The sequence below is a fragment of the Lytechinus variegatus genome, chromosome 6 (genome assembly GCF_018143015.1).
Source record: "Lytechinus variegatus isolate NC3 chromosome 6, Lvar_3.0, whole genome shotgun sequence".
NCBI lineage: Eukaryota > Metazoa > Echinodermata > Echinoidea > Temnopleuroida > Toxopneustidae > Lytechinus > Lytechinus variegatus.
Window position 1 is genome coordinate 14,199,428 of NC_054745.1, and position 13,803 is coordinate 14,213,230.

Here is a 13,803-nt window from a genome sequence, read left to right on the forward strand (position 1 = left end):
TTCCCTCATAATCACAATTATTGTAACCATTTTGTTATTTTTTTTATTTTTATTGTTATTACTATTATCATTTATTCTAACTTGGTTCACTCTTTCGTTGTTACCTTCGATATTTTGTATAGCCTTCTTTAAACTATCTTCCGTCTCTCCTTTATACTATAGTTTTGTAATATACGTATTGAAACTAAGTTACGGGGGCTTGCCTCCCATACAAGCTTCGCTTTTCTTGGCAAGCCCCTCCGTTCTGTTTTATATATTTATTATAGTCAAAGTTACTTTAGTTTGCATTAGTTCTCATTGTTTATACCTTATTTCGATTGATGTTGTACTTTAAATTTGACTATGTATTGTTTGATTTTGTTGTGCTTTGTGAACGGAAAAAGAATAAATCTAAATCTAAAGTTTTCGGCACCTTGTCATTTTAGGTGTTCATTTGCTAAACTAAATAAAAGACTAAAGTGAAAAAGAAGCAAACTATAACATAGTTAAAGCATGACCAACAATCGACTCAATAAATTCTCGCACTCATTGAATTATGGAAGAAACCAAACGAAATCATATTGAAATGATTGTTGTAAAACACACAAAAAGGGGAAAAGCAAAGATAAACGAATAATTTGGAAATTCTTCAACTTACTGGAAGCCATGTCATATATCTCCCCGCCAGGAAGTAGCCGTTAACAGTTCCTCGGTTAGATGTAAAAAGTGCCTATAAAAATAAAACACGTAACAAGTAGAAATTTATGCGAGAATATATTCGGTCAATCAATTACTACCAGTTTTAGGAAAACTAAATTAAAAGATTTGTACAGACACAAATACAAACATTTTACCTTAAGATGTGCCTACTTGTAGTATGAAAATCATTCAATTGTTAATGTTTGTTTTGCTTAAACTTGTTATTGTCTTATAAGCTAGCATATATCATTCAAATTTACGAATCTTCATCACGTTCAGTGTAATTATTTCTCCTTGTATGTTATTAATTCGAACATATTTCTATCTTATTTATGGGCCCTGATGATATTAAAGTTTGTTGCTTTTCCAAGGGTCCTCACGTTATCTATAAATGCCTCAAGTAATAATATTGTACGTAGCGTAATGTATATATTTTATTTTGTCATTGTTTTACACATGATTGTGTACTAAGTGAAATGAATAGATACGTGATGTTTTTCTTCTTCCTTTTAGTTTCAGTTTCCTCTACTCCTTATCTATACCATGTTTTTGTTTTGTCTACTTCTTCGTCTTTCTATTCGGCCATGTGAGTGGCATACCACTCTCTAACCCCCCATACCCCCCCCCCCCACCCCTTCCTTGTTCCTCTTGGTAGGTCCATGGTCAGTGCGTGTTTTTTGTACCCGCCACTCTTATGAGCCCCACAGCTCACTAATAAGACCAGCCATACTACAAATCTCTTCAAGCGGCAGGGACGAATGAGGTGTTGGGGGGGGGGGTCTTTTGAAGGGCGGGTTTGGGTATCGTTGGCGTTGGATCACACCACTGTAGAAAAAACCTATTTCAATAAAAATAATTGTCATAAAACTCCAAAGCCCACCCCCGGTCCACCGCTGCCCAACTGGAGCTAATACCTTAGTCACGGTGAGTCGAAAACAGCCGTATTAACATTTTTGGGGGATAATGGTTTGACTAAGATGGCTATTTTCGACTCGCCGTACGGCCGCCATAAGGGAAATGTGACTGTACATGTAGCATAGGAAATAATGCAGTTTACGTCTTTCTTTAATCGCTGAATAAAATAATAAACATATTACAGAATGGTCTTTTTGAAATAATTTCTTAATTTTATCAGTAAGTTGTTAAAAACAATGAAAAATAAAAATCAATTTAATCTCAAATGTATAATATATCATTACTCACGTATAGCCCTGCTCCCATAACTATCACGAAGTAACACACGATAGCTGCATAATCACCAGGTGTTAGTACTGCGGCCGCCATCTTGTAAACGAAGATTCCTCAAAGAATTTCTACAAAACTAAACGATTAAAGAAAGATCAGGTAAAACGAGGAGAGAACGGTTAGTTTTTATTATGCTGCTGTCAATTTTCCCCTTCGACGGCAATACGGCAAGTCGAAATCAGCCGGTTTATTCATTTTTTTTTAATTCAAACCACCTACAAAAAAACATGTTAAAACGGCTGTTTTTGATTTGCCGAGGGGAAATGTTACCGCACCACTAGCCAGGGCATTCGGCCTGTTATTTCCCCCGAAAAATAGCCCCGAAAACGCATCTGAATGTGCCAAAATTCAATGTACGGCTTCTTGGTCCCTTTTCAAACCATGTTCTGCAGACAAACAACGCGCGAGGATTTGTGATAAGGCTAAAGACCGCATAGGCGGATCCAGGGGGGCACCGAGGGGCCCGGCCCCCCCCCCCCCTATTGGCGGAGCAAAAAAGGGGAAAAGAAAGGAAAAAAGAAAAAGGGAAAAGAGAGGAGAAAAGAAGGAAGGCAAGCATAAGAGGAGGAAGATGAGTGAATAAAATAAGATAAGGGGAAGACTTGGAAAAAAAAAATTTTTATCTTTCATGTCGGGATATAAAATTTTCGCTCTCGCTTTGTGCTCGCATTGCCTTTTAGGTGATATCTTGCTCAATATGGACCTTAAAATATCAAATTCTGAAGTCAATATACAAAACATATTTCAGCTGGGAAATTGAACTTTCATTATTTTGTTTTATTTACAAATTGATTTTTTAAAAGTGTAAAAATTTCTGTTTTATGGTCTGAATATTAACAATTTCTGCTTGCGCTGCGCGCTCGCAAAATTTGATTTGTCAGGTACCTATTATTTTCCTGTATTCCATGAAGTTCTCAAAATATCCCTATTTAGGTCAGATTGTCAAAACGTATCAGCTAGCGCTGCACGCTTGCATTTTGATTAGTGAGTTATGTACATCTCAATACTAATTCTAAAACAAACTACTTAAAATCACCATTTGATGACAATCATGAATTTCTGCTCGCGATTTGCGCTCGCATTGATAGATTTTAAACTCATGCATCTTGTGCATAATTACAAAAGTGCTTTAAATGTCAAATTTTCAGGCCATAATAGGCCTATTAATAGATTTTGCGCTCTCATGCTTAGGAAGAGAAATAGGAAGATAGTCATCATTTTCTTATGATGACATAATGTCCTTATAGAATATCCCGGTCCAATGTCAAAACTCAAAGTAACAATAATTGAAAATATCCGCTCTGTTTTAACTGTGATCCTTCTTCACCTCACAATTTTTCCACAAAGTGCTTGCAATACAGAGCTATGAAAGTGACCCCTTTTCAGATCTGAATATCAATATCATGTGTGGAGCGTTGTGGCCCAGTGGATTAGTCTTCGGACTTTGAAACAGAGGGTCGTGGGTTCGAATCCCAGCCATGGCGTAATTTCCTTCAGCAAGAAACTGATCCACAGTGTGCTGCACTCAACCCAGGTGAGGTAAATGGGTACCGGTAGGAAGTAATTCCTTAAAAAGCTGTGTGCGCTATGAACGCCTAGCTTAGCCGGGTAATATAGGAGCGCCTTGAGCACCTAACAAGGTGGATATGTGCGCAATATAAATACCCTATACTATTATTATTATTATATCATATATTTTTAGCTCGCGCTTTGCGCTCGCTTTATTGATTTTCATGGTAAAAAAAAGGTATTTAGAATACCCAAATTCTAGGTCGATATCTCAAACACACGTTTATTCAGATACGCAGCTTGTTCTCCATTTAAATAATTATCCAGTTTCAGATAACAATATAAAAAAATTGTCTGCTCGCGCTTTGTGCTCGCATTATTAATGTATGAAAATTTCCAATAGCTTAACCTTTTCATGATTTACAAAACATGAATAGAGTGTCCAGAATTTTTCCGCTCGCGCTTCGCGCTCGCATCAATAATGTTCAGTTTTTGTCTTATCCTTTCCACGATTACAAAAAGTGCTTAAAATTTCCATTATTCAGGTAGAAATGTCAAAAATTTTCAGCTCGCGCTTCGCGCTCGCAATATTTGAATGTTGAAATATGTAACGTCTTCATGGCTAAGTTCAAGCAGTCCATAACAAATACGTTTTCGATCAGCTCAAAACGTAGGCCTATATAAAAAATTTCCGCTCGCGTCTGCGCTCGCATTATTAATGTAAGGAAGATCCCCACTTCCTCATCCTTTTCATGATTTACAAAACTTGAATAGAGTGTCTCGTTCAGTAGGTCTAAATCACGAATTTTTTTGCTCACGCTTCGCGCTCGCACCAATCGTTTAGTTATATACCTATTCTGTTAAGTTACAAAAAGTGCTTAGAATTTCCATTCCTTAGGTAAAAATGTTAAAAAAGTTCATCTCGCGCTTCGCCCTCGCATTATTTGATTTTTAAAAATAATTATGTAACGTCTTCATGGCTAACTGCAAGCAAGTCCTTAACAGTACCTTTTCCATCAGTTCATTTCTGCTCGCGCTTCACGTTCGTAATAATTATTCACTTGCATACACATCTTTTTTCAGGATTGCCCAGAATGTTCAAAACTTTTAGAAAAAAGTACATAAGATTCCCAAAAAAAATAGCTCGCGCGATGATTATGGTATTAGGTTTATTCATAAGAATAAAGCTAAGAAGTGACTAATAGGACTACCCCTTTAAAGAAACCAAAAATCCCGGCAAATATCATATTCGAGTGGCCGATCGGGGAAAATATGGCTGAAAAAAAAATTCCGGGCCCCCCCCCCCCTATTGGCAAAGGCTGGATCCGCCCCTGGACCGGTAGAGAGAGAGGCAGAGTAGAAAAAATGGGAGAGGATAAGAGAGAGATAGAGAGAGGGGGGGGGGAGGGGGAGGGGTAGCTTAATATTTCGAGCGAGAGAGGGTAGATGCAAGAAAGGGTAAATGACATGTGACGTCAAAGGTTGTCAACGCAGGCATTAGGTGAATATCTTCGTCATGTTCGTTGACCTTCGACAGAGAGTGGTAAATCTGTTGCTTTATATAAAAATTGTAAGAGCAATTACATTCATTTGTTTATTTCTTCTTTAAGGATATTCGTAGCATGTAATGATTAAGAATATTCCAGAATGTCTCAGTTAAGTTTTGTTAGGCATGCCTACACCTATTTAATATGAGTAATGAAGATTTTTTTTTTTTTTTCTGGAATGTGCAAAGATACACAATAGAGACTGCTACAAAATAGAGTCTCCCAGTGGTAGTGGAAATGGACAATATGATTAACTATGTTATTTACATTTTTAATTCACCGAGGTCATTCAAGAGTCTTCTAGAAGTGGACTATTCTAGAAAGATGGATAATGTTCTTTTTAACGGCAATACTACAAGCTTCCAGAATAGTGGAAATTTATACATTTATAAGCTGGTAGTTTCTTCATCATATCGGATCAGAACTCACACCAGATGTTATGCAAGAGCGTAGTTTACTTCCACCTGGAATATTTATCTTCTGTGGAATTATTTGCACGCCATCAAAGAACTGCTCGCCTTTACTTTGATAGAGGAACTCTCAGTTCTCATCGAGGTCATCAAACTGTTTTAATGAACGCTGATCTAACCATGGATTGCTGAAATCGGCTGTTTAATCATCATCAACATCGTATCCACAGACATTTCAACTCTTCTCAGTGACTCTTGTTATTCATCGTGCTTCAACATCAATTTCATCATCGCCATCATTGTGAACTTTGATTTAAGGAATCTTCGTCAACCAAATTGAATTTTATCTGGATTTGATACAGGACTTTCATAACTTTGGATTGCATATCTAATTCTTCAAGAGATGCAAGACCATTATTTATTTTTGTTTTGTTTAGTGTATGATTGATCTATTTCCTGTAATAAAAAAGGAAATCGAATCTATAACAAAATTTTCTTTGTTATTTGTTGCAGTATCGTTACAATGTACTTGTAAAAATATTCAGAGTCACTTTCTTTGCTTTGCTGATATAGGCCTATGTACGCAAATATGGTAAATATATAATCTTTGCTTTGTTTGTTTGTTTTGTTTTTATTTCTGCGTTCACAACACATTATCAAAGGTAATATACAAAATAATTCATAATGTATACAATATAAACACAATGCATAATTAGAAGGGGGAAATGGTGTGGGCACATACTTCATTTTAAAAATAAAAAGAGGAACATTAACAAAATTTAATGAACGCGGGAGACCGCCATCGTGAGCGGTTGAGTTTGTAATTGGTGGCGGCCTCATAAAAAGGGGTTGGTGACTATGACTGGTAACGCAGGAGCAGGTTCGGGTGCTGAAGATAGCTATAGAATTTATTTTTTTTAATTCAATTTATAGTGGTAAATAAGGATTGATTTGAAGTATGGGATGAATAAGATTGAATGCTACTTCTTTTAAGAGTTGATTTCAAGGAGTATAAAGTGGAACCAGATTGCAAGATTATTCCAATTGTCTGGACCAAACCTGTGCCAAACGACCAGTATACAATCATGCAATTCAACGTTTTTGTTTTGTGTGTTTTCGTTTTCTTTCTAGCATTTGTCACGTCTGTGCACATTTTGAATAATGCTCAAATCGGTTTTGATTCTATACCCTTTTCCATTCCCTTTTTATTACGTTATCCCAAAATTGTCTATTTGGATTGGAAAGCCATTAGTGCGATTAAGCTCTTCAAACCGTCTAAGATAATCCGGCTTAAAATCATCGTCTCCTAAGTGATATCCCCATCCAAATCATGGCTATACGAAATTGCAAAATCTGTTATCATTCGATTTCGAGGCGGACTCGCTCACTCTTGTATATAATAAGTCTATTCAAAACAACCTGTATTTTTGCTGGGTGTGTGCCTTACAATCCTGGCTGGGTGTGTGTCAGAACTCTGCCGCTTTAAGGATCAGTGTTGCTTTTTTTTCTTTTTGGTTTTGAGTGTTTTTCTTTCAGGGGGTTTTAGAGCGTCAGGCTGAGTCCAACCCGTAACGGCCGGTTTAATTGAATACATGGGGCCCGTAAAGCCCAGCGCACACTATGCACTGTAAAAAAATGTGCAGAGTTAAAACTGACGCCAGTTGGCATTAATACAGGCCACACCCTGAGGTGTTAAAATTACACTCTGGAGATTGAACACAACACCACGTAGTATAAATGTAACAACCGAATGTGTTGTAATCACACCTGTAGTCGCTAAACTAGCACTGTCAATTCAACACCGGAGTAAAATTACTGGTTTGGTCGTACACCAGTTATTACACCACAGTGTTCGCTGTGTACGATATGTTGCGATCCGAATTTCAAAGATATTGCAATAACATTGAACATTCCCACCAATCAATATTGGCAATCAGATTTAAGAGTAGTGGTAGGACTACGGAAATCAAAATTCAGTGTAGTTAGAGCCTCTCTGCAGGAATAAATGCATAATAAAATCCAAATCATAATGACGTCATCATCGGCTGCGACTTGCTGCGACTTGAAGTCAATTTGGACTTTAATCCCGACATCAGGGCTGGCCGCAAAGCAAAATTATGATTTTATTAGTCCTAACATTAAACCGAACTTCAAATGAAGTTATTTTACTTCTTGAAACTTTGAATGCAAAATGCGATTAAAAAAATCGTGTCGCATGGGATTGCATAGTGTGCGCTGTGCTAAACGACGAACTTACAGCGATCATTATAGAACATTTTCTATGATTGGTTGCATTGACTGGATATTATGAACACCCAACCCTCTTTCTCCATTGTTATAGTCCCCGCACGGGGAAATTCCATAAAATGTGTACTTCCGGCCCCCTATATGTGGGGGCCTATATGAATTTTTCTGATTTCTTGATCTTTTGATAGACTGTAATGTTCTCGGAGGACCATGAAGTGGTCAGTTCATGAACATCATGAAGTGAAGAAAACTTGAGAATTATGGCGGTAGGTTGTACAAAAATGGTTTGATTATTTTATGGAATGCCCCCCCCCCCCCCTTCTACTGCAATATCTTATATTTGTATCACAATGCCATTTTTACGATTCAACTCTAAAGGGCTCTTAAACCTTTGTGGGAAAATGTCCCCACATTATTAATGGCCCGGATTCATAAAGGTGGTTTTGTAAAACCCATGGTTGAATCCAGTGTTTATGCAGATTTCCTGTATAAATTGCGCTTGATCTAGCGCGTATTGAGCGCGTGTATAAAGAAGTCCATGGTTAGATAAGTTATTTCATTCATGAGTCCACTGCTTGAAGAGTGGACTCATGAATAGGATTGCGTCTCTAACCACTGTCACTGAGACAAAAGCGCGCACAAGCGTTGGACATTTTTCATACACGCGCCCGATACGCGCTATATTAAGCGTAATTCATACAAGACATCTACATAATACCATGGATTCAACCGTGGGTTTTCAAAACCACCTTTGTGAATTCGGGCCATTGAGGTTCATACAAACATATTGCCCTTCAGATAACTACGATTGTATTCTTGCTATGCTAGTTGATTTATCCCATCAATAAAAATCCACCGACCTGTTCGATCGTGACACTGTTATTTTGACCCCATTATGAGTATATATGAGTGTTTGTAACCGTGCCATTGAAAGAAGGTCTATTGAATTTGTTGTATTTTCTTTTTTTTTTTCTACACGGCCCGTCGGAATTTTCTTTATAAAAAAATGAAAAGCAACTCAGTGCATGATTGGTATTCCCTACTCATTGAATAGTACATGTAGGCCTATTCATGGAGAACCGTACAAGCGATGATGGGCGACACTTTTCCATGGGAAAAGTAAATACAAACATGACAAATCTCTACCCCGAATAAGCACATTGAACATGTTGAAAGATTAATTGGAAGTAGTGCAGTAAGCACTGCTGTCATGAGAAAGATTGCAAAACTAAGATCGTCACTTTTTTCTTGTATATCTAGATCTGGTGCAGGTATATGGACTGAACGTTGTATTACATGTAGCTGGAAAGCGATTTCTCCTTTCTTTTTCCTCCTCACTTTACTCCTCTTCTTCCTCATCTTGTCACTCTTTCTCTTCCTGTTCCTCCTTTCTTCTCTTTCTCCTCTTCCTCCTCCTTTCTCCTTTTCCTCATTCTACTTCTCTTCCCCTTCCACTTAGTTTTTATCCTCCTCCTCTTTCTCTACTTCTATCTCCTCCCCTTCCTCCTTTACCTCCTCTCCGTCTTCTTTTTCGGTTCCTCCCCCTCTTAAACCTTTCTCTATCACTCTTCATCTTCCTCACAATCCAAAATAAGTGATATTTGGGCAAAGTAAGTTCGGTACTTGCCATCTCTAGAATAATTTGCCAGTCGTACTGCGTTCTGTTAATCAGCAATATCAAATTAAATAATGGGGGGAAGGGGTGGCTCGAATTAATTCTTCTGCCTTGTACAGGCTCCAGTGTTCTTGCAACCTATCGCTTTTACTCTAACCAGGGGCGGCGAACGTATTTTCGTTTGGGGTATAAAGCTAAAAAAGGGCACCTATATACGCGCCATAGCAAAATTTGCATTTTTGTGCAAACGGATATTTTCGCCTTGCGATTATCACACGTGCAAAGAAGTTGTGTGTTTTGAAATAATCAAAGTTTGTCAAAAGTTATTTCTGATTAATAAGATATAGATTTAGGTTTTATTTTTCGCGAGCGAGCGGTTTGGAAACATTTTCAAATCTTAACTTGTTAAACTCAATTTTTGGTCAGTTATGATCATATTACTGTTTAAAAAGGCATCCTTGTGAGATGCTGCGGGCGCGAATCACGAGATCTAACTTTGGAAATTTAAATCGAATTTTGAATTGAATTTATCTAGACTAGTATATATATAAAAAAAAAGCACGCGGAGACATTAAAGGTTAAATAACCCGTACAGGGTTTCTCCCCGGAAAACCATAGAACTGAAATAAATATAACATAGATATTTCAAAATACATAAGTAAAATACATAATGTAATAAAATATTAAAGGCATTGAATGAATGAGGAAAAAACGAATCAAGCGTTTTTGAAAGATGAGAAAGTGTGTGCATATCAGGAGAGGTATGGAAACTGGCACGAGGATGAGAAAGCCGAGTAAGCTCACGAGGAAGCAGTCTTTAGACCGCGGCGCACCAAGCAATACCGGCCCCTCCACCACGAATCCACGAATAGAGAGATCGTGACGCACCCCTCCTCTTCACAAGACCACTATCCACAACCACCTGGCCCATATAATTAACACACGCCATAGACCAGTTCGTAGTTACTTTATGGACAATTTTGGTCAAGTGACCTTCAATTTCTTTCATTATGATAGGCAGATTTCAAAGCACGGTATTACGTAAGCTTGCCTTGCAAAGCAAAATGAAGGAATTGAATAGACTTGGTGACTAGAATATCACACCAATTAACACTTTATGAAGGTATTACTTTGAATGCCTATCATAGCATGTTGCATACTTTGCAAATTGTGAAATACCAGTCGTTCGTGGACGCATTGTTGTTTTTTTGTGGATGTAAATGAAAACCACAATTCAAAAGAATATATGAATGATCAAGACATTAGTTGGTGCTTATCACATTAGATTAATAAACTACCATGTCACTTTAGTACAAATGACCTTCCTCTGGTCATGCGTAGAATCTTTCGATCATGCGCAGAAAGGAACTACGAACTGGCTTATTCACGAGACACACAAACGGTCATCACACACACATGCACACATGCTAACAACTAAACACTCGACGTTCGTAACCCCATCGAATAAAAAGAGATTTTAAATATTCTGACCAGAAAAGGAACATTTTAAAGACTGCATTTAGTGACTCATGAATAGGATACGGGCTACATATTTCACCAATCGAATAATGCAAGCGAGCTGAAAATTTGTGATATTCTAACCAGAAAATTGGCCATTCTAGGCGTTTTATTTAACCCGTATCAGAATGAATACCTTAATCAACAATAACTGGTGCGAGCGCAAAACACGAGTCAAATTGTGTGATATATATTCCAACCTGAAAACTGGACATTCTAAGCACTGTTTGTAACCAGAACAGAATGATTACCTTAATAATCAGTAATTGATGAATGCAAGCTCGAAACACGAGCCAATATGTGTGATATTAGCCTTTCTCAGACCCACCACATGGCGTATCGTAAAGTAGCCTTGGCGAATCCGTAAATATATTTTAAAAGTATTTTTACATATACTCTGACAATGTTGAAATATTTTTAAAATATCATCACGGAGTCCTCGGGGCTAACCGCGAATCCCTCCTCGTGCTGATCCGTACAACCGTGCACACATTTAAACAGGAGTGATTCAATTCCACATCATGCATTGGCAATAAATCTACAAAGTTAGTGGATTTTTTAAAAAGGCATACATTCATTAGTATCTCAATAAGAATCACTATTAAGCTTCTCACCTCCACGGTCCTATTTTGTTGAGCAACCAACCCGATCCAACCGGCTTAATGACTATTATCAGCAAATTCTGACAAAATTGAACACCTCCTCACATGGGCCAAGCTAGGTGATCCATTCAGTTTAAAAGGCCTGGAGTGAATGGTTCTGTTATACGCATTGGAATTTTATAACTCGTCACTGCCCACTGACCCAGAGAAAATGTATTGTACGCGAAGGGGATTTTTGAACGAGATCATTGACCATTGAAAGCTGATTTAATTACTGACTGACTGTGTTTACACCGTGACTCGGCTCGGGGGTTCGACACGCCGAGATTATTGAAAATAATAAGCCTAAATGAAAATGCACAAAAAATGTGTTTTCCTCCTTTTCCCTTCCTTTTCTAAATCACACACCCACACTTCCTTACCTCATATGCGGTCTCCATACCCACACAAATTTACACAGACACACAAATACACAACTGGTACAAGAGACTACTCAGCATTGCTTTTCGTGAAAAGATCCCCCGGTTGTCTCGAAAAAAAAGATGCGTTATTTTTACTCCCCTCTCTCAACCCACCGTTTCGAGAAATGCTCCACATGATTATCTGGAAACTTGCGACTACCCCCGCTCTTTAAAAGCAGACGATCGTAACAAGCCATACAAATCACGCCTAAACGGATTCTTTGTTTTTAATAGAAAATAGCATTTATACATTCTTTGCCAACAGGTAAATAATTATGTTTGAGTTGTGTTCACACGGTGTCAAATGAAATAAAAAAAATAGATTTTAATTCGTCATGTGGACGAATTAGGTGGTCTGTCCTCGTCATCATGATCACCATGTTCATGCAGATCAATATGATCATCATGATGACAACTGAATGTTCATTATGGTCAAGGACCAAGTCAAGATGGCATTCGAAGACAAGTTAAAGAGTATAGGGGACAAGATTGTGAGAATGCTTGAGAGATTAACGAAGAGGCAGATGAAAAAAATAGAATCATTAAAGAGAAAAGTGACCAACGGATCAATGATTGCAACACTGAGATAAAAAAGGAAGAACAAATCATCAAAGACAAAGAAGCTTTAATAATTGTTATCAGATACAAAGACTATCTGTGAGGTAATTACTAAGAAGACATAATTCTCTTGTAAAAATCAGTATGCAATAAACACTTTAATGAACATTGAATTGACCATCACACCTATATAAAGCAACATGATGAATCATTGGTGAATGAAGCTCCTCAAGTACTGGCATCTATTGATGAAAATGTAAGTTTGAATGTTCATCAAGATGTTACCGATTGTCTTGACCGAATACAGAGTGAAGTTAAGACAGTAAAGTTTGTAGGAAGGGGGGGGGGGTAGGTGGAGAATACTATGGTAGAATTGATGGAAATATCGGTAAATTGGAACTTGCCAAGTCAATTCACATTCCATCGATTGTTAATGACCCGTATGTGCGCGGTTTAGTCAGTGATGATGAGATATATGTGCGAGACTTATACAAAGACGGGTATGTTACAAACATCAATACTCAACACACAGAGAAAGTCATTTATGAAGGGGTTGATTACATTATTTTTTCAATTTTTCAATTTATTTTATTTCATTTTCAACAAAACAAAGTAATGTGGTCAAAATAGTAACAATGAACTTACACATACAAAATAAATTGAGGCATGTATATGATATTTATCTAAAAGTATTAGTAAAACAAAACAGAGTATTATCATGATTATATATAAGCAAAATATCATAACCATTATAAAATAAAATTCTGAGGAAATGGAGGGATCCACCAAAAAGCAGTGCTTGTATTGTGTGGACCTCTCTGAATAATTATTTTAGAAGACAGACACGAAGGTGACAAAACAGAGAATAACAGAACCAAAAAACAAAGAACAAGAAACAAAAAAAATGAAAACACACAAGGGATATGAAAGTACAGAGAAACAGATACATGAATAAAGGAACGGGAGGAACAAAACATTGACATGCAAAATAAAAATGACAGAGACATAAGACAAAACGAAAAAGGAAAATAACATGAACGCACAAGTAACAATAACATCCAACTATAAAAACTCTTCGTAGGCTGAGCGAACGAACGAACAAATGAAGAAAAGGGGGAGCATCTTTACAAGTTCCTGGCGAGATGCCCTAAAATAGTGATTGCGATACACTCAATGATACTAATTATCTCAACCCAGACAAAATACACGAGAGGCGAGTAAATGCAGTTTCCGTGGAGTTTAATAAATTGTTTCTGAAAAGCATCTTCCAAATGATGTTTACCGAAATGTAAAATGTGTCATCAAATAAAGCCAAAATAATATAATGCAACAATTAAAACATAATAATACATGTATAAACGTAAAGCCTCCTGAGATGTGTCATATGCGAAAAAATTAAAGTTATTAAACCAA

The 13,803-nt window shown here is 37.2% G+C and overlaps 1 protein-coding gene across 1 annotated transcript in view; it reads right to left on the minus strand.

Annotated features, from left to right (window-relative positions):
- LOC121416874 (sodium/myo-inositol cotransporter 2-like) overlaps window positions 1-13,803 on the minus strand; it is a 103,394-nt gene that overhangs the window by 27,237 nt on the left and 62,354 nt on the right. Inside the window, exons 4-5 of the mRNA XM_041610397.1 lie at window positions 1,882-1,979; window positions 638-709 (exon numbers count right to left, since the gene is read on the minus strand). Coding sequence (XP_041466331.1) covers window positions 638-709; window positions 1,882-1,979 — 170 coding nt within the window. The remainder of the gene's footprint in view (window positions 1-637; window positions 710-1,881; window positions 1,980-13,803) is intronic.